This window comes from Scardinius erythrophthalmus (assembly GCF_964197995.2).
Source record: "Scardinius erythrophthalmus genome assembly, chromosome: 13".
In the NCBI taxonomy this organism is placed as follows: domain Eukaryota; kingdom Metazoa; phylum Chordata; class Actinopteri; order Cypriniformes; family Leuciscidae; genus Scardinius; species Scardinius erythrophthalmus.
The window spans coordinates 7342682-7364729 of NC_138233.1; the positions used below are offsets into that span (position 1 = coordinate 7342682).

A 22048-nucleotide genomic window follows, 5' to 3' on the forward strand; every position below is an offset into this window, starting at 1 on the left:
ACAGATTAATTGAAATGTTGTGAAGCAGAGAACACGGACTGTTCGAACAACCTGTTCAGCCAAAAGACAAAAACAGAGAAACTTTAAAAACACAGAGATTGGATAACAGTTGCTTAGACTTAACTAAGCGCTGAATCCACTTCGTTTAGAAAGGCTGCATATAGATCTTCTGCACATGAATCTAAAAAGTCTGATGTAAAATAATATGCAATGTAACAAAAGTATGGGGTAAAGCTCGTTTCAAAGTCACACAAAAAAAAGAAAGAAGGAAATGCACAAATAAATGGCTTTTCACAAAATATAAAATGCTGACTAAATTTTTGTGTAATTTGAAACAATGACTGGCTGATTTTATTATATGGCTACCAAATAAATCAATATAAAGATATTGTCAAAAATATTTGAATATGAGAAGAGTGCCGATACAAGACAAAACAAGCCTATTTTTGTAGGAGATTATAGTGTAAAACAAGTTTATCTGTCATTTAAAAAAATATATTTTGGTTTTTAAATGCTTTGGTTGACCAATCAAAATGAAGTATTTCAAAGACCGATGTAATAATGCAAATTCCCCAAAGAACTCCAAATTAAGCTTGCACAGATTTCTAGAATGCAAAAAGAAAACGACCCATCAACAAGGACATTTGGATTTCATTTACGTTTAATAAATGTAAACATTCCTAACTGAAAATTCTACAAACCATTTGACATTTAGAAGAAACGTACACACAAATACTAAGATGACAGTGAATCAGATAAACAGATTAATCTAATCAAAAACGTATCCCATTTCTCAAACCTTCTCAAATGCTTCATTACAAACGGACAGTGATATAAATACTCCACTGCGTTATAAAGTTGTTAGATGACCGAGAGAGAGAAAGAAACAGTCTGACAGTGAATCGCCATACAAGGAACGGAAACAAGCTCAGGTTGATCTGAGTCATACCACACACACACACACTCACTCACTCTCTCTCACACACACACTAGTGCACAAAGGCAAGTCTTCAAAAAGTGTCTGTCAATAAATAAGGCTATTCACAAAATTCAAGTCTCTAAAAGAGGGGGTATCACCACCTTTACGCAAACAAAAATATATTACATTGGTATTTCGAAGCTAATTTGTAAACGGCTCCATTACTCGAACAAAACTATATGACATGAGAACAACCGAGAGCGCAAAACTTCAAATTCTACATCACATGACAGGGCAGGACTCAGATGACATCGTTGACGCTTACAGTAGCATTAAATAGGCAGTGAAATTCCTTCAGTGTGGAAACCTGAAAACAAATACAGATGATGCTGCTCTGAAATGTGAATTATATTAGTAGAACCAGTGGAAATGACTTCAAATGCTTCTCTAAATGTGTTTCAGAGCAAGCACAGTAAATACCTACGGGAGGTATCAGGTGTGTGTGAGTACTATGGCTCTATTTCATCATCTTCCTCTTGGGGCGTGGCTTCTCTGCGTGGGAGGGGCAGTGCATCAGTTCCCAGAAGCCCCCTGCGCAGGACATACGGACAAGCGGGTCCACTGGGGATGTCAGCAAATCCTTCAGGAGATAAAAAGGTGTGAAGACCATTCAGTCTTATAATAATGTACAACTTTCTTCATTGGAATACAAAAAGAGACATTTTGAAGAATGTTCACGCTACTCGGTTTCCCTTCTTACCCTTCATGACGACCTCGGGCAGGCCGTACGGTTCATATTCGGTCTCGTCGTACGCGGCAGACATGCGGTTGCGGTTTTGCCGGATGCGTTCAGCAAGGTGAGCTGGGTCGCTCATGGGGAACACGCTAGATAAGAGCAGTTGGTTCGTAACAGTCTGTGGGGCCAGAGAGAGGGGCGGCGAGTCTGCAGACTCTTTCTCGACTTCATCTTGCTCCGTCTCCAGCTTTTCTCCGTCTGTCTGGGTGCAGACATGGATGGGGAAATGCTTGTCCCTCAAATCCAGCTCTCGGCTCTCCTCTGTCTGAGTGGACACGCTCTTCACCTCTGTTCTGTTGGAAACGCCAATGACCTCGCTAACCTCTGCCCTTTGACCATGAGCTGGTTCATTCTTGACAGTAGCATGTTGTTCACTCTGTTTATTTGTTGCATCTCCATGACAATGCCTATGTTTTTCCAAACCAACAGTGTCTATAGTTTCAATCTCATTATGCCCAGTGCATAACGCATCAGAATTCTGGGAGTCGGCAGTCTCACGGGACTCTGTGATTGGATTTGAGTTGATTACCTCTGTCTGATATTTGGTTGAGATGGAAACACTGATTAAGGCATCTTCCTGGCTGTTTGCACTGGCATCTGCTGCTTTGGTCTGATCCTCGAGAGACACTGAGGCAATCGGCTCTGAATTACTGTAATCTGTTGGTTTGGTCGGTAGAGGGGACAGCTTGTCTTCAGTGTTGCTAGTCATTATATTTGAGGCACAGACAGGAGGACTTTTGTCGCTGTGGTTAACAGAGCTGCTCTCGCATTCATGTTGAGCATGTGCTTCGGTCATCACCGCATTTCCAGTCATAAGGCTCTGAAAACAATTACAGGAATAGGTCTGTGATCATTGAAAGGCATCCTATCTTAGACAAAAAAGCTCTATCGTCATCTGCTCACCATCATGCCTATATAAGGGATGCACAATTTGGGGGGAAAAAAAATCTAAAGGCGATTTTTCTGAAAAGAATTGTGAAAAAAAAAAAAGCTCCAGGTTTGCTGTGCGGAACAATGTGGGCTAAAATGTTGTGATTATATATTATATTCAGTTGAGTTGAATTGGATATGTATATTAAAAGCTAAGAGCAGCTGTTTTATCAGATATATTAGTCATTTTTTTTACAATCAGATTCCAAAGGATAGCACATAAATTCTGTTTGGGGGTTCAGGGTTGTCATCTTAAGAGAAACTTTTGAAAAATGTAAATTCAATGTAAATCAATCTGGACCACTTTTATGCTTTCCTTAAAATAAGAATCTACAAACAACTAACAATGTACATAATCTAATAATCAGAGCAATCTCATTACAAGCAGAAAACAAAATTAAGCTAGTCATTTCAAAGTTTCAGTTGTCCATCCAGGCCAGAAATTATGATCTCTAACTATTTTTCCCAATTTGAACATTGTTCATTATAAAATGCTCTTAATATGCTAATAAATAATGCAAAATGTACATGGAAAAATGCCTAGCCTTAAGGCACCACGTCATTGATCATTCAACTAAACTAAGTTTGACAAGCTAGAGTCATTGAGATATATATATATATATATATATATATATATATATATATATATATATATATATATATATATATATATATATATATATATATATAAATGAAGAGTTCAGATGCAAAAGCCTCTAACTGCCATCTGAAATTTTCTTCTAGAATGATCATTTTTATCAAGCTCGTATATTTAAGTTCAGTAATTTCACTTAAATGCCAATGAAAATTACCTATTAATTGTCATTTAAGTGAAATTACTGAACTTAAATATACGATCTTGATAAAAATTATTCTAGAAGAAAATTTCAGATGGCACTTAGAGGCTTTTGCATCTGAACTTTTCATATATATATATATATATATATATATATATATACACACACACACACACACACAGAGTACATACACATACTTTTATTTTTTTTATTTTAGTTTGCTACATTGTTTTAACAAGTATCAGGTACCACTTTCAATGTGCATTCTGCTAAATTTCTCCTCGTGTTCCACAGAAGTCAGGATAGGAGCAACATAAGGGAAAGTAAACAGCAGATTTCCATTCTTGGAAAAGTACAGTTCAACACTTTCACCAGTTCAACAATTTGCCATATGTAAATAATGTCATGCGTTATGAAACGTTATTTACCTCAGCAGGCCCTTGAGATTCTCTCACACCATGTGTCGTTTGGGTTTCAGGCGACACATGCTCCCCCAAGTTGGTCTGGTCGTTTGTGTCATCTAATCCAGACCGATATGTCACGTCTCCGGCAGTGCGCTGTTTGCTGTAGAACCATGATGCACCAGAGCACAAACTGAAGGGTCTTGCATTAAGGGTCCTACATAAACATCCCTCATTCACTGAACCTGTGTTTACTTTCCCCATCTCAGAACCAACATACCCATAATTCACGTTAAGTACCTCGCACGGCCTTTTAAATTATTATGAACAAACACAATTTACATTTCTATGTCGCTTATCACACAATTATCTTCAACAAATGCCAGTCAAGGGGCATTACCTTGTTGTTTGGGACTGCGTTTGCAGCTTGCTGGGACTGCAGGGGAGGAACAGCTCAAACTCTTTTAGCACGATGGAGGGCGAGTTGTTGCCCACTATTTCTTCCATGGTCGAGAGCTTCCAGAGATCTAGTTCTTCAGCTTGTGTCCTGTTCTGCTCAGAGAGGTGCTGGATTTGGTCCTGTAATGCCTGGATCTTTAATATGAATTAAAAAGAATAAATTCAATGTAAAATACATGTAAATGCATGCAAATAAAGAAAACATTTTTTTAAAAATTAGTTAATCTAGGTAACATTAAGGGTTTTAATACTAATAAGGGTTTGTTTAAATGAGCCATTACAGTAGTGCAGAATAGTTCAATATGATGTTTCGGATTTATCACTTGCTTTATCGTTTTGCACCTGATCAGGAAAAAGTGACATTGAGGGCGTGTTCACACTTGCAGTTCAGTTCGCTTGGTTAGTTTGGTCCGAAAAAAACAAATAAAATAAAAAAATAAAATAAAAGTAGTCCGTTTAGTGTTCACATTGTCATTTTATCACCGAACCTAAAGATACCGAACTTAAAGGCATCGAAATCAGTTCACAACCTGATTGGTCGGCTTTTATTATGTATATTTTGACAGAACTTACCGAACATCCAACAATGCTGTTTTCTGGGATAAATGCGCTTGTTTTATATGCGTAGCCTACATATGATGGTATTTTGACCAGCTGAGAGCTTATAAAACGTATAAAGGACTCAAAACAGCGTCAGGAATCCCTCCTTCACACACACAAAGATCTGCTGCGAGGAGACGCGGTTCAGACGCCTGTACCGAACTGTAATGGGCAAACTCATGACTATGACGAGATAACACAGGCATGCTTGAGCATTCTGTCCTTTTTAGGGTCGCATCTTGTGACATGACCTGTTTTTGGTTCGTTACATTTCTTTGGTCCGTGTTGCGTTCATATTTCTGTTGAACCGCACCAGACAGAGTTCGTTTAGAAGTGGACGAGTCTATTCAGTGATCTCGGTCTGCTTGTTTGGTGCACACCAGGGTTCGGATGGCAATGTTCTCACTTATTCAAATAAACTGCACTTACAGAGCAATCGCACCAGAGTTTGTTTTAATCTAACAGTTCAAAGGACAGTTTGTTAAATTTGAGATATACCGCAAATAGCGAACTATCATTTATTCCGTATTGTGATGTACAAAAGAAAAAAAATGTAGGGCTTTTATCCATCAGCTGTTGATTGGATAGAGGCAGACCTGAACTCAAACTTGCAGTCGTTTGTAAGAAAGGGGTGTGGTTTAAAAGGTCAAAATTATTGGAAGAGACATACATCATTAGAGAGAAGTCTATCGTTTCACCAGAAGATTGAGTTATGCCATTTTGATTAAAGATTAGAAAATTGATAAGGTGACTTTCCATTTCATGCCAAGTAAAAAAAAAAAGAACATTTCAAATTTGACTAAAAATTACCTTCTCCTGAAGAGACTGAACCTCTGCTTTAGAGTTTTCATGAAGAACAACAAACTCCTCCTGTCCTAATGAGGAGCTGGTTTGTAATCTTTTGTTTGTACTTGACAATTCTTTGTTTTCAGTGTTCACTAAAAGCAAGGCATCTTGTTCCGCACAAGTGTCTTCGTCCAAGTGCTTCAATTTCAATTTCAGCTCTTCATTCTCTCGTTTAACAGTCAGAAGCTCTTCCTTTATCACATCTCCCTGTGAAGCAAGCTCCAAATTCTGAGACTTTAACACATTCAGCTCAAGTTGAGTGACTTGTAATTCCTTTGTTACTTGTTCTTGCTCCTTGATATCATCCGTGGAAGGTTCTGGAATGTGATGTTGGACGTTCAGAACATCCAACGGTTCGTCTGGCAAGAGAGAACTTGCACTCTCTTCAATCATCTCAGAAAGTCCTGGTGCTTCTGAATCTGCACTAGAATTTGGAGCATTTTCACAATGTACGTCTGAAGCGGGACATAATTCATGTGGCTTGGAAGCTTGAGTCAAAGCTTGCAGCTTATCAGATATCTCACTAGTGTTGGTTTGATCAATGTTTTGACTAACAGAGTGTTCAACATGCAGCTGTGCAGTAGGCTGTGAGACCTTCTCCTTCAAAATCAGTTGTGTATCGTCACTAAACATTTCATGGTCACTTATACTCGTGTTGCTGAAGACAGAATCACAGCTTAGTTCTCTTGAGATCTCTGTAGACAGTTCAGGAGGCGTAGAGATGTCATTGGGGGTGATGTCCGTCGTAGTGTGTTTTTCTTCAAGAAAACTGATTTTCTCTAGACATTTCTGCAGTTCCTCACCCTTCTTCTGGAGGGTGCATTCTTTATCATGCAACTCTCCCAGCAGGTTCTCGATGTGCTTGCTCTGACTTTCAAAAGCTTGGGTAAGGTGCTTAGTCTGAGTGGTCACTTGCTTCTGTAAGTCCTCCAGCTTTCCTTGAGCTAGTTTCGCCTTCTCAGACTCTCTTTCCCGCGCCGCCCTTAAGCGCTCCACCTCCAAAACTAAAAAGGTAGTGCTGTCCAAATCTGAAGCATCTGTGTTTAATGCTTGAGTCCTGCCTGTCTCTGCAGCTGAGGTCTTGTCCTCTGTTGGTTTAGTTTGTGCTCCAATATCCATAATTGTTCTAGTTTCTTTGCAGACTTTTGCATTGTGAAGGTTCACAGATTCACAGATGGACTCTTGAATGTCAGGAGAAGGAACCAAGTCTTTGTTTTCTATAACAGAATTCTTATCATCGTTTGGGTGACGTTCTAGTTGTAAATATGTGACGGGAAGATTGTCTTTTGATATTTTCTCCTCTAAACTCCTAGACTTTTGAAGATTGTCCAGCTCTTCTTGAAGCTGTGCAATCTTTAGTGCTTCTACTTCCTCTCTTCTAATCTGCTTCCTTTCCTCATCTCTCTCCCTCTCTCTTTCCTCCCGTTCCTGTGCAAGTTTGAGCTGAAGGTCTTGCAGTTCCTTTTTCATTCGCATAATTTCTTCCTCCATGTCCGTCTCCTTTCGCTTCATCTCAGCCAAGACGTTCTTCAGCTGGGTTCCTTCTTCCTGCTCTCTCTCCTTCTCTTCTAGCCTCATCTCAGCTTCTCTTTCTAGTGCATCAAGTGTTTCTTTCAGTTTCATGCTCTCCTTCTTCTCTTGTTCCAGCTGGGTTTCCAGCTTCGTCACACTGTCTTTGAGCTCAAGAGATTTGGCGCGCTGCTGCTCTGTCTGGGTGGAGTGCTTGCGGCTCAACTGTTTCAGTTTGGTCCTGGCCTCCGTTTCCGCTTTCCTCTGGGTTTCGAGGTCTTCGAGTCGCTTCTGAAGCTCGGATTTCACATCTCTAAGTTCATCGCGAAGCTCTGCATTCTCCTTCTTTAGATCTTTAAGAGGCATCGAGTCATGTTTTTCTGTCTTACCTGATGTGTCATATGCAATGTCTAACTGTAGGCTGCAAGAGATGTCCGATTCACTTTTAGGCATCATACCGCTGGTTGAGTCAGATGTAAACGAGTCTGTGTCCACATCTTCAATACCTGTGTCTTGTTCTGTCACTGAGGTGTCTACATCTGTTTCACTCAGCCTCAGAGAGCCGCTTGGATGTGTTTGACCGCCTTTTCCTTTAAATTTCTGTAACTGCTCAGACTCAAATTTACTGATGTGCTCCGAGTCGATGCCCTCCCCTGGCTCTCTGCCAGAGGGGAACTTCATTCGATCCTCTTTTGTTCGTCCTATTTTAGGGGCTCTCTTTGCCTGAGAGGAGTGGTTGTGAGGAGGAGACTGGTTATGATGGAGGGAAACAGAGGGAGAGAAGCAGTCCCCTGAAGAGCTGGAGTGAGGAGCGGCCACAGCTGGAGGAGGTGAGGCCAGCTGAGCTAAAGGAGAGAGAAATGATATGGTAAATATAGGTAAATTGTTTAGCAATTATCAGGTAGAAAAAGAAAAGTCCCTGAATCCCAGGGTAATATCACAGTAAAGCATTGCCTCAAATATCTTACTGCTTTTATTTATAACAGTGGCAGAATCAATATGATAAAAGCCTAATAAAGAGTTACACTTATTCCTATAATAATAATAATATTATTATAGACTAATGAACTATACTAATCAGTGAAAATGTGCATAATAATAATAATAATAATAATAATAATATTATGCTCATATACTCAGAATTTAGAGGAAAGACCGATTTTACAGGAAAAAAACAGTAAGCCAAAAGAGGCTTTGTATAAGTCATTTTACCATTAGGAAACTTTGCGCTTATTCTAGAGTAGAACAAGCTGAACATATTTACAAGTCTTTAAGAGAATTCTTGTATATATATATATATATATATATATATATATATATATATATATATATATATATATATATATATATATAATGAAGTTTGAGGGTCTACTGCTTTGACTGGCTTGTACCAATCACAGATTTTTGAAGGTGCACTGTCAAAGTCTGGCCAGAAGGGGGAGGCAAACACATAGGATGTGTGTAACAGGGCGGGGCCAACACATACAAACAGTTCTCCTTGTGGACGGGATTCTTTCAGACTCACCCTGCAGTTCTTTAATAAGCTTGAGGGCATCAGCAAGCTCTTCGGTCAACCGCTTCACTTCCTCCTGTAGAGCTTTCTCCTGTTTCTTCATCTGCCCCAGAGACACAGTGAGACTCTCGCTCTCCCTCAGCGCCTCCTACAGGACAAGATGAGAAGTGCACATTTGGAACAAAGTCAAATGAGATTAATGATTAAAGATACTTTTCATCCATGAACAGCCATAAAACTACATACATATACATATACATATACATATATATATTTATATATATATATATATATATATATATATATATATATATATATATATATATATATATATATATATATATATATATATATATATATATATATATATGTTACACAAATAAAATCTAATAGTGAAAAGCAACCAGAATCCTCATAGGTGTTCAGGGTGAGGCATGCTGGACAAAGACGACAAAATACACAAAATGAACGTATTCAAGCAGACAAAGAGGTTATCCAACTGCAATCTTGATCTTCATATAACATTACTCTGCACTTAAACATCATAAAAGCTTTTTTGGTGATTATAATACATGACTCTTCCATTGTAAGTCTACTGTAAGTCATGCAGTCTATAAATAAAGCGCTTAAACCCAAGCCCCAGTGTGAAACAGAAGTTGTAAGGAGATAATGGTGCTATATCTGAGACTATATCCAGCTGAGTCAGTAACCGTATTGTTGCACTGGGAGCTTCGCCGGTGTGTCCCTCTCTATGTCTAGGTCTCTCTGTTCAAAAGTTTGATTTTTTTTTTAAAGATTTTTTTAGTAACAAATTACTTATATTCATCAAGTAATAATACAGACTTTTACTTTGCTACAAAAGAGTTAAGTACAAAAAAAGCGATTCTTTCATCAAAGAATCCTGGAAAAAAAAGTATCAGTTTACAAAAAAAAGGATTAAGCAGCATAACGATTTTCAACACTGATAATAATAATAATAAAAAATAAAAATTCTTGAGCATCAACAAATTAGAATGACAGGAATAAATTACACTTTTAAATATTAAAATAGTATAAATATTAATCTTAATATACATTTTTTTTTTTTTAAATCATACCAACCCCAAACTTGTGAACAGTAGTGTACTTGTGGGGACATTATCAAAAAGCAAATAAAGAAACACAGTTAATGCATTTGTAAAAATACCCAAACCTGTATATTAGGGTAAGAGTTACAGTCTATAGTAACTATAAGAAGCTTAATTTAGTAGTCAAAATGAAGACTACATTTAAATAGCTGGGTAAATGTTGTGTGCTGTTGTTGATTCTGGTCTCTGTTTGTGTTTCTCTCTCCAATAAAATTGTGTTTTATGACAGGGTGAGAAATTAGCAACCTCAATCTGTATTCAGTATTTGGTTGCCTGCTGGATTTCCCACCCTGTCATAACCCTGTCCTTATCTACCAGACACGGTGACGGGAGACTCGCATTGGACTTTGACAATGCTGTTCAATAACAATGACACTCTTGTTGAGGTAAGCTAACATTTTATTACACGACTAACACTGATGCATTTCGTTTTAATGTTTTTAGAGTGGCCATGGCAGTGGTCATAAGGCTTTTTAACATTTTTGAACCAGAGGAAATGCCTTGGATCTTTTTTCTATAAATGCAAAATTTATTATATTTTGAGGAACGTGAAAGAAAAACTGGAGAGGTATAAGTCTGATTGGTTGAATATCAGTGCATCTCAGTCCCATCGTTCATAGTAAGTTATTCTATACATTTGATCTGAAAAAATTAAATAAAATAAAAAAATTGACCTAGGTGCACCAAAATGCTTATAAATATCCCTAGGAGTTAACCAAATCCTAAGATCTCCTTTTAATGACCTCCCCAGAAAGAGAAATGGTTAATAAAGAGACTAAATGCCTTCATATTTCAGAGCAATATAAATAAAAATGAAGGCCATCGAGATACAACACCGTTCAAATGTTTGAGGTTGTTTGAGAAATGTTGAGTTTTTTTTTATTATTTCAAAAATACAATAAAAATAGTAATATTGTGAAATATTACAATATAAAATAACTTTTCTATTGAAATATATTTGAACATTTATTCCTGTGATGCTGCTTTTGTAACATTATACTGTCTTTACTGTCACTTTTGACCAATTTAATGCATCCTTGCTGAATAAAGGTATTTATTTCTTTAAAAAATTCTTTCCTCAGTTGGAGTCTCTCAGGTCAGTGTGATTATGCATGTTGTTGTACCATGAGTTTGGCCTCAGTCTGTGTCTCTCTCTTCTGACTCTCTCTCAGGTCAGTCTCTGTGTTCTTCAGTTTTCCTCTCACATCCTCTAGATCTCTCTCCAAACTCTGCTTCTGCAAACACACCTGAGAGAAAGACAAACAGTCAGCAGAAAGATAAGACCGTAAGCTAAGACAAAGAGCGCGGATCTTCATCATGCCGTGTTTGTGGCAGATTGAGTCATGTGACTCAATTTCATGCAAGACGCCACACAAACCCATGTCATAGTGACAAACATGATGAGATTTATTCATGGAATGTAAATGCAAAACATTATTTTCACGCATCTTGCAGTTTGACCAGATGATGTACAAACCATGCAATATTTTTTTCAGTTTACTGAAGTGAATCTGAAGGCTTATTCTTGTTAATTAGACATTCATGCAAACCACATATCTAAAATATTTGTGAGCTCACTATCCAGATTTAGAATCATGTAAAATATCTTGAAGAAGGGAAACATTTAAAAATTCCCATAAGCAAAGTAGAAGTCAAAACAGCACATTCCATAACCTCAACCTATTGACACATTTGTATCACGTCTCTTACTTCAACACACAGTATCTTATCAGCACTGTAAGAATGTCTTATTCTACAAAAGCAACAAAACAGGGCTCAGACAAGACTTAAATGCTTTAATTATCATAACACCAATCAGTGAACTATATGTCAATACAACCAACATACACACATCAAACTTGTTCACCTCCATATCTCGTCATACCCATGTTTCTGGAGGAATATAAGACATTTGTGGAAAAAACATGCCATGAGTTTCAAACAGACATCACACTGAGATTACAACACTGACCTTCGCTCTAGTGTCCTCTGATGAGGAAAACAGAAAGAGGAAAAAAAGGAATAGAATTGCGTGAGAAAACACATGAGCAGTGGGAGCGTGAGAGAAAGAGAGAGGGGTGACATTAGTGCATTGACCAACGGACACCCGTTCTGGAGCTCCCATGAGACAGAGAGAATAAAGAGAGACAGAAAGCAGAAGCTACAGTTTAGACTAGAGTGGATGAACTACAATCAGGCTAGCTTTCTGGAAACATGAAGTTTCTGCAAATTAGAAATAAGAAGTAGCTGACGGCACTGAAGCTATTTAAGGAAATAGAAGTGGTGCTTGTCTAAACACTAGACGGGACATTATTGCATTGCTCTACGTGTTCTAGTTGGTTGCTGGGGCACTGCTATGTGGTTTCTAAAACAAAAGTACACTAGTATCAGGGCTCTGGATTAGCGTTTGAGAGCAGTGGCACCAGCAGCACCTGACTTGTTAGCACCAGGGAAGAGGGGGGTATTAATAATATTACATGTTTTGTCTATTGGCAATGCACATTTGACAGTAATTTGAATTGACAGTATAGTAGCTTCAGCTGAGATGCGGATGCAAATTTATTTTCATTAAAAAGAACATCTGTAAAAATTTACGACCAAAATCTAAATATGCTGACAGAATTAGGACTCAACTCTTATTAAAATTGTTCTTCCGTAGTATCATACATTTGTAGATCATGATAACCACAGGTAAGATTCAAGCATGGCATCTCATTACCATGGTAAAAACTAAATGGATTCTATGGTATTTTTTATGAAAAACAGTAGCCTTAACACTTTTTGTAAATGCAAACGCACAAAAACTGCTATAGCCTAAAAAAATATATAGTAAAAAAAAAACAGGTCTTCATTAATAATCCAATAAAATTTGATATACTGAAAATATCCCACATTTATGCCACAATACCATGGTTACTGTTAGCGTTATTACAATAAATCCACAGAAAAGGTTTGTGATTTGTGGATTGAAACGCCTCCGAACTGGATTGTTGTGGCACAATGTTTCTCCTGTTTTCTGTGTCGCTGTTTCATTTGGCTTTTGAATAAAGCTACACTATTTATAGAAAGGCTGAGCAACTCCTACATTACTGCAGTCAAGTTAATAGGGTCGCTACATTTAGTTAGTCGCTCCTCAGCCCTGGTACCTTGTCATGCTGCGACTGCAGTGTGTTGTGAAGTGTTCTGGCCTGCTGGATCTCCTGGTTGAGTCTGTTGCTCTCCTGCTGATGTTGTCTCTCCAGAGCCTGTCTCTCTCTCTGCAGCTCCGACAGCTCCTACAACACACAAATCACAACCATCTCTTAGTTACTGTAGGATGTTAAGAAGGATTTTTTGTAAGGCTGCTTTGAATTAACATGCATTGTGAGGGGTGCAATAAAAATGAAACAAAATCAATTCCAAGACTGTAAAAGCTAAAAATACAACTGCAATGGAGCTGTAGATTTAGCAGTGCAGGAAACAATGAATCACACGCATGTCCATGTGCTCGTCTCTCACCCTCTGATGTTCTCTCTCGAGGTCTTTCCTGCGCTGTTCTGCACTGCAGCGGCTGCTTTCGGCATTCTGCCTCTGACACTTCAGCTCCTCCTGAAGTTGCTTGACTTTTTGCTCAGCAGACTGGACCTACACACACACACAGGTATAATTACATTTTCTAAACATTCAATGTACACAATGTAGACACTCATTCTCAAAAAACCCCTGAAAAATCTAATTATATAGTAACACTTCACAATAAGGTTCAATTCGTTAATAATAGCTAATGCATTAGACATAATAAACTAACAATAAATATTTTTACATAATTTATTAAAAATCAGCTTAATGTTAATTTATACATACACTACCGTTCAAAAGTTTGGGGTCAGGAAGATTTTTTTTCCTCAGCAAGTATTCATTAAATTGATCAAAAGTGACAAAGACGTGTACTAGGTTACAAAAGATCTGTATTTTAAATAAACGCTGTTTTCGAACTTTCTATTTATAAAATAATCCCGAAAAAATATTAAGCAGCACAACTGCTTTCAACATCAATAATAATAATAAATGTTTCTTCAGCAAATTAGAATGATTTCTGAAGTATCATGTGATATGAAGACTGGAGTAATGATGCTGAAAATTCAGCTTTGCATCACAGGAATAAATTACACTTTAAAATATATTTCAATAGAAATTTAGCCGTTATTTATTTTTTATAATTCATATAAATTTCAATAGTATATCACAATATTACTATTTATTGTATTCTTGAGTTACCAGTGATTCTCAACGAAAAGAGATTCCTGCATTCAGTGTGCGTTTACCCGTTCAGTCTCCTGTGTGATGCGGGTCTGTGCGCGGGTCAGCTGGTCTTGGCTGCGTGTCAGACTCTGTTCCTTGGTGCTGATCTCTCTGTTAGCCTGAGCCAGGCGAGACTCCACGTCCTTCAAGCGCTCAGACTCCAGCTGTGCCTCCCGCTGTAGATCTGATACACGCACACGCAGCGCTGAGACAGACAGACAGTCACTGAATTATTAACGTGATCACTCTGACCTTCTGACTGTTTCTGGCTCTTTTGAAATAAAAGAGTTTGATGTGCTTCTGTATGTGCCAAACACTAATGTTCACAGTGCAAAGCTTCCTCCCCAATACACCAAAACCATTTATGGAAACTAAGCTATGCATAACTTTTTTCATTTCTGAATGACATCACAACCTAATTAACATATATCCATCCATCTATTTTTTTCTTTCTTTTTTTTCTCCTGACAATTTAGCACTTTCCCGTCAAACGCTTATTACTTACAATGAAAAGTACTCTTGTTAATATATTCAGGAAAATGGTTTTGCTTTATTTTCTTCATGCAAAATATCATTTTTCTTATTTTCTTTTGATTTTGGTAATTTATATTTGGCCATACCACTATACTAACAAAGACAGCCTGTTTAATTATAAAGGGTCTGTTTAATTATAAAAGTAAGGGAATGAGTGCAGTAACTTAAATTACAGTAACTTTTGATGCAGCAAGCAAAATTTGACTTGGAGAAATGAAATGCTACCAAAGCGTTGGACACAGCGCCTATAAAAGCCCTGTCTGAACCACCTGCCACTGTGACCGTTTATTACAGCTTCTTGAGGGGAATTTACATTCCAGAAAATGTTAAATTCCTGATCCAGAAGTCATTGGAAGGGAAGTGTTTGAAGAATCAGTGATACTGTGGTGTAGAGCTGTCAGAGTCAGCTGTCTGTGGAGATGACAAACCCTGATGACCTCACTGATGACTCATCAACACAAAGAAACAAAACAATGGAGAACATTCATACCATACACACACACACACACACAGTAATACTGATCTCTCTTGCTCAACAGACACACACCCTCTCTCTCACTAAACCACCCCACATCTCACTATAAATATGGCAAGAGATAAGACCAGCATGTGTCCAATTCACTCCTTTCATTTTCTCTATAGTACACTGCATCAACGGCAACACAATCCTCAAGGCTCTGCAAACTGCATATTGGTCAATATTAGCATATTATGCTAACTTGCGTTATTCCTCAGATCATCTATGCCAATACTGGAAAAAGACAATCCCCTGACATTGCATCACAAAAATAAATATCATCATAATCTATATTCAAATAGAAAACAGTTACTTTAAACGCTTTACTGTACTTGTGATCAACACACATTTTAAAAATCTTACCAACTCCCCAAACTAACAGTAGTGTATTGTGCTCATTTTATACATGGGCAAAGACAAAAATTATTCATTGGCAAAAATGTGTATCAGAATGATCACAGAAATGGGTTCTGTTTTGGGCCTCCTTTACTGGGATAGCTTTATTGGAAACCTGACAATAGCATTCAATATGAATCAGGTTTCTTTTGTAAATAAACCTGACATTCAATGAATAAACATGATCCTCCTCACTCAGTTTATGGGCAAACACAGCTGTACTGAATAAATAAAACTACACTTCATTTCCTTAAACTACCTTATTTGTATACACACACACACACAGAAATGCAGGTATGCATCCAATTTATTTCCAGCTCAGTCTGAAGCTTCGACTGCTGAAGAAATCTCCACCCTCCTTAACATGCAAATACTACACAAATCTGCTCACGGATGAGGTGGATTAACTTACTCTCATTGGCTGTCATGTCAACATGCTTTAAACAGTGACTTTGGACTGCTTTCATTTATGATTATTAAAGAGCAGACAGGCAAATGTCCTGGATTCAAACAACCCAGGAAAGAGAGATGTAACCCAATCTGAAGAGTTCGACACAGCGTTTAAGAATTTAAGCTAGTTAAGTCTCTAGGTTGGTTTTACTCCGGGATGCCTGAACATTTAAAATGAGATTTTCAGTGAAAGCCCAATGGCATGAGGAGAAGCTCACCATCTATCTCGTTCCTCAAGGCCTCCTCCATACCAGAGTCATTGCTCTTGATTATGATGTCATTGGATAAAACCGAGGAAGCTGGTCGTCCTTTGGGAGTGGACCACAAATCACCACGTTCCCATGGAAACACAGAGGTGGGGGTGGAGGGTTCTGATTGGCGGATGTTGCGTCGAAGGGGTGGGGATTTATGTGGTTGCTGTGGAAACGGGGTGGAAGCCCCGCCCGCTGAGGGCTTGGGGACGTCTCCAAACTGCAGCTGCTGCTACAATGGACAGAGCACAAACAAATGAGTCAGGAAGTATATTCATAAACAAAATATTCCTTATTAAGTGGTTGTTCTTAATAGGGTTTGTGCATTGGAGACTTACTCTGACATGCTGTGTTTTGCTTTCACTCTCTGCTCTGAAACCACCTAAACAGGTTATAATAACAGCAAAAGAACAATGATGAAAAGGTCATTCTAGATGCATCCCACATGGACAGACATGCACACAGAGCCTGGGTACAAAGTCAAAATGTAATCACATTTTACTACGCAATCAGTCCTTAGGGACATTCAGAAAAAATAAAACACCCTTTTGCCTACATTTTGCAATCTTTAAAGAGAGACACTTTGTGAACAGACAGTGAATAAAACACTGAAAAACAAAGGGACAGAGCGTGAGGGATGGTACCGTCGTTGTCCCAGGGAGAGCTCAGGTTCCAACAAGGTGTGGAAAACAATGTTGATTCCCCAGAGCCATTTCCCTTCTGCAGCTTTTCCAGCTCCGCCTCAAGCCTACATGCAGAGAGAGAAAAAGAGCTTGTTATAGGTCAATATAGGCAACCGAGTAATGGGGCAAACACATTTCTCAAAGATGAATTAAATTATTTTTAGTGCTTCTAGGTGTCCAGAAATCACTACACTACACTACTTAAATGTTAATAACAACCTTATGGCTGACTATCACCAGTTACAGTCCTCATCACGAGTGTCAAACCAGTGTTATAGACCTTAGACGGCATATTGAATTTAATGCAGACGAAAAGGAGGGTGTGAGAGATAAACTTACAGTCCTTACAATGGTACACATCGTATAACGATCCTAGATCACATAATTTTCACAACTTACAACTTTTAAAACTGTTTTATGGAGTTTGTCTCAACTATAAGCTTTTTTTTTCGTGAAAGACATTGTCTGCTAAACAACCGGTATGATGTTAAACAGCAGCACAATCTATTAAACGCACTGTATTTCTTTTGTTCACAGCCTCGCTTTCGTTCCTGTAAAAAAAATATTTATTTTATCTACTTTAGTGTGTATATATATATATATATATATATATATATATATAATTTTGGTATTTATTCAGATTTTGAATTATTTTCTTATTTTTAGATTTTAAATTTGTGATTCATAATTTTTTTTTTAATAGTTTTTGAAATATTTATATTTAGCTTTAATTTATTTAATACGTAAACTGGTTTTAAATGGCAACATTTCTAATTTTCATTTAAGTTTTATAATTGTTTCATCTAATATTTCTATTTTATTTTTGTCAGCTTCATTTCAATTAAAGAAAACAATTTTTAATAGTTTTAGTTAACCATAACAACATGGAACACGATTTGGTTATGAATTTGATTATGTTTTTAACTACTAAAAACTGATTTAAAAACTGATTCACACAAGTGTGTGTGCGATATTCCCATATCCAAAGTAACAGTGACTTCTCCGATTTTCGGATCTCTCTTTAGGAGTTCAAAAACATTTGCGCAACCCTAATTTGGATCATTCCTTCATTCTGAATACAGTAGTGATGCAAGAATCTAAATGACATGTCAATTTGCTAATCAATGTTACATGACCTTGTTCAGTTTGGTGTGTAAATGGACAGGAAGGTTCACATGTGCGTGTCTCACCGCTTGATCTCCTGTGTGAGGTTTTGTGTCTGCTTTTTGGCAGATTGGAGTTGTCCCTCTAGCGAGTGCACCTGAGCCGTTTTGACCTGCAGGTCGTGAGACAGACGGTCTCTGGTGCGCACCTCCGCTTGCACCGCCTCACGCTCTCCTCCCAGCTCTCTCTGAAGCACAGCCAGCTCCACACGCACCTCCTCATACTGACAGAGAGGAACACGCTACATCACACATCCAGCACTGTTTGAGCTACAGCTGTGCTGAGAGTCTCAGCCAACTTTCCATTTGGTGTCCTTTCAGGCAGTCATTTCTGCACTCTGTTAACCCTATGAAGCCTGTTGTCTCCGATCTACTACAAGTCTTCTGTCGTCTGATTGACAGTTCATACTTTTTAGCAGGTAAAAGACCTTTTAGGATAATTGTAAAATGTCCACCAAAATATTGTGGTGCACGAGTCTTTAATCATTTTTATAAAGGAATTGCAAGAATAAATTTTTTATCGTTATTCGTTAGTAAAATATTGGTAAAACTTCACAATAAGGTCCCATTAGTTGGCACTGGTTAATGCATTAACTAATATTACCTAGCAATGAGCAAAACATTTTTTTTTTAACAGTATTTATTATTCTTTGTTAACTTTATTTAATAAAAAAACAACCATTAGTCTGTATGGCGTAGCTCCTCCTCTTTTATATAGAAACCCTGCAACATTTTTCTGTAAAACTTCTCGATTTAAACTTCTAATTCATCCCTGGCGTTGTTTTGCTCTTTCATCTGCACTTCCGCATTCGTCAATTCTCGCTTAAGCTACGCCTACGTCATACGTCGGGTCAGAGGTCACCCTAGGATGGCTTGAGGGTGAGTAAATTATGTGACAATTTAAATTTTAACTTGATTATCCATATATAATTTGAAGTAAAAAAAAAAAAAAAAAATCATGATATATCAGGTTTTTGAGGTATGTTTGTTTCTCTTTATCATCACTGTACTGCATTGCATTATATGTTTTGCCCCGCCCACAATAAAAAAATTCAGAGCTTTGATCATAAAACTTAGCATTTAATTATCATCTCACCAAGACATATTTATATGCATTTAATGCAAGTAGTCTGATATAATGTTATAAATATCTAATTGTTTTACATTACAAGCTATCAGAATTTCATTTTACTTTTTGGTCATATAAATATCAGCAACCTCTCCAAATTGCAAGTTTTTACAGTGTTTTTTTCCCTTCTCGAATCTGAGCTCCATGTCATACTATATGAGCCATTAAAAAAACTGCTGTATCAGTTACAATGCTCAACAAAAACCACATGTGCAAACTTATTTTTTTTTATAATTCAATAAATGATTTCATATGTCAGGCTTTAGAGGGTTAAAATGCACATATCTCTTGACGCTCACCTTCTGCTTCTGTTTGTGTAGAGCTGCTTCTGAGTTGTCCAGCTGCAGTTGCCTCTGCTGTTTTTCCTTGTTCAGCTTCTCATTCTGAGCCTGAAGCTGCTTAACCTTCTGCAGGACGTGACCTGTCAGACCCACGGTCCAGTCGTCTCCGGCCCAGCTCATCCCTGAAGATGCTTACAGACTGAGGTTTCAGAGAGCTAGGCCGATCATCTTCCAGAGCTGAAACAGAAGAGATAAAGAAAGGTCTGGCTTGAGCTGTTGTTCATGAGGATCCTGTGTGCTGCCTTAGGGAAGATACTCTCAGCTGTCTGTACTTGTTTCAGACCAGAAATATCAGTTCACATACTTATCACATTCACTAATGACAAAAATGAACCCGTGTATCTGCGTCTTTATATAAAGGAAAATCACAGCGAGCGTGTGGGTGTGTGTGTGTTTGTCAGAGTGTTCATGGAAACGTTCTTAAGGGACTTCTGCTGCCAAAACAGCAAGTAAAACCAAAAACAGAAGATTCTGTCATCATTTCCTCACATCATGTCTTTCGAAACCTGTGTGATGGCTTATTTTCTTCGCAAGACAAAAAAAAAGAAATTTTAACAATTGTACTGGTTGCTTTTATTCATGTAACTACAAAGAAAGGGGACTGTCAGTTGAGCTCATAAACCGGATGGGTCCGATTCATGAATGAATCATTCAGACTACCTTTTGTGAACTGGATCAACCAATTCAATTCAACTGTTTTACTCAAAAGAACACAGATAGTCACTACTCTACTAGCTCGGGTAAACGTGAATATTGCTAATGCATTATTGCGGGTTTTACACACAAAATGTTCAAAAGTCATCAGAAGGATTACTATGGAAGCTGGTTTCAGCCACTGAATAAAAAAAAGAAAAATAAAGCAATTGTGACTTTTTAATCGCACAATTCTAACTTTTTCTCACAAATCGCGAGTTTACATCTTGCAATTCCGACTTTTTTTTTCTCCGATCTCATCCCGACTTTTTCCCCCTTGCAATAGCGACTTTATTTCTCAGAACTGTTTTTATCTTGCAATTTTGAGACAACAGTCAGAATTGCAAGATATAAACTTGCAATTGCGAGAAAAATAGTCAAAATTGTGAGATAAACAAGCTGCCATATGAGCTGGAGTCATATGCACCACTTTAAAGGGATTGTTATCCCAAAAATTAAACTTCTGTCATCATGAGTAAATGACAGGATTTTTATTTTTGGGTGAACTATCCCTTTAATGATACTTGTTTTGTTTTTAACGCACATTCACTTTCATTATAACAAAAAGAGTGTTCTGCAAAAGAAAGTTATGTGTTAAGTTATGAGTCAATAAAGACAGATTATTATATATATTATATATTTGGTGAACTAGGGGTAAACTATCCCTTAAAGAGAACTTGCAATGCAAAGGTTTAGAAGATACTGAAGTGAACAGTCCCACAGACACACACATATAGTGAAAGTGTCTATTATCACTCAAACTCCTGTATTTGGTTTCTCTTCTCAGTAAACAACAGTAAAAACTGGATTGCAGAAAGAAAGGAATGAGGAAAATCCGGCCTGTGAATCTATAAGAACTGTGAAACTAAACATCCTTCTCCGATCTCACCGTGTACCTGAATTTCCATTACAAAACATCAAAGATGAGCCTTCAAATACAGATGACGCCGGGCTACCGAGATGAATATACACGTTCAACAACAGTCTTATAATTACCGTAATTATACAGTGAATAGTGGTAAGACTTGTGTATACAACATTACGTATACAAACCTCAGCAGATTTATGAATCCTACTATGGCGAGTTTTGGGTCATGAATATCAATTACACTTGGTGAATGGAGGCAGCGAGAAAGGCTACTAATTAATATTCATGAGAAAAGCCTTCGCTTTAGTAAGATTTATAAATTCGCTGGCGGGTTTTGATTAAAAGCTAGAATATGTAGACTGCCGAAAGAGCTAGTTAAGAAAAAGAAAAAGAGTTTATTTATTGGGTAAAACAAATACAGACCATAATACTGTCAGGTAAAACGAAATGCTTAAGTGAAATCAAACAATGTGGCATTACTTACCAGGACTTCTGATTTGTTGATCTCTTTAAAACGCAGTGATCCTGATGTCTTGAATGCCGTTTACGTGTCTGTTAATAACATACAACCGATATGTATATCTATAGCATCTGAAGCGTTTGACCGTTTAACGTTAACAGATTGTCGTTATTTTCAACAGTCAGAACTGGGCGCACGCGGTCGCTGTTTCTTGCGCCCCTCATGAACTGGCGAACATGATTTGACGCGAGGCGTGGGGGTCCGTGACGTGTACAAAGAGGCGGAGCTTTAAGAGGTAACCAGAAGTGCAGTGGCACCCACAGGTCAATACGTTTTTTTGTTTTGTTTTTTATTTTTTATATATATAAATTGATTTAACACTGAA

The 22048-nt window shown here is 37.6% G+C and overlaps 2 protein-coding genes across 4 annotated transcripts in view; one reads left to right on the forward strand and one right to left on the reverse strand.

The window, feature by feature from the left end:
- On the reverse strand, positions 1-21900 carry LOC308700791 (uncharacterized protein). Of its 2 annotated transcripts, XM_081382574.1 has the most exons (17): positions 21688-21900; positions 19601-19819; positions 18200-18396; positions 16971-17074; positions 16665-16708; positions 16294-16558; positions 14202-14383; positions 13396-13521; positions 13044-13172; positions 11022-11144; positions 8783-8918; positions 5713-8102; positions 4244-4437; positions 3871-4006; positions 1680-2535; positions 1404-1559; positions 646-1286 (listed from the first exon to the last, which is right to left on the reverse strand). In XM_081382574.1, the coding sequence occupies exons 2-16, from the start codon at positions 19760-19762 to the stop codon at positions 1429-1431; spliced, it is 5175 nt and encodes a 1724-aa protein (XP_081238700.1). In that variant the 5' UTR covers positions 19763-19819; positions 21688-21900; the 3' UTR covers positions 646-1286; positions 1404-1428. The 2 variants fall into 2 exon arrangements, with proteins under 2 accessions (XP_081238699.1, XP_081238700.1); XM_081382573.1 differs by having other exon boundaries at positions 1-1559.
- The window catches only part of LOC308700794 (protein RD3), a 5355-nt gene continuing 5197 nt past the window's right edge, over positions 21891-22048 (forward strand). The window contains exon 1 of one of the 2 annotated variants that reach the window (XM_081382577.1): positions 21891-21958. The gene's annotated coding sequence lies outside the window, so the exon portion shown is untranslated. Of the gene's footprint in view, positions 21987-22048 lie in introns of both variants that reach the window. The other variant, XM_081382579.1, reaches the window with a different exon arrangement.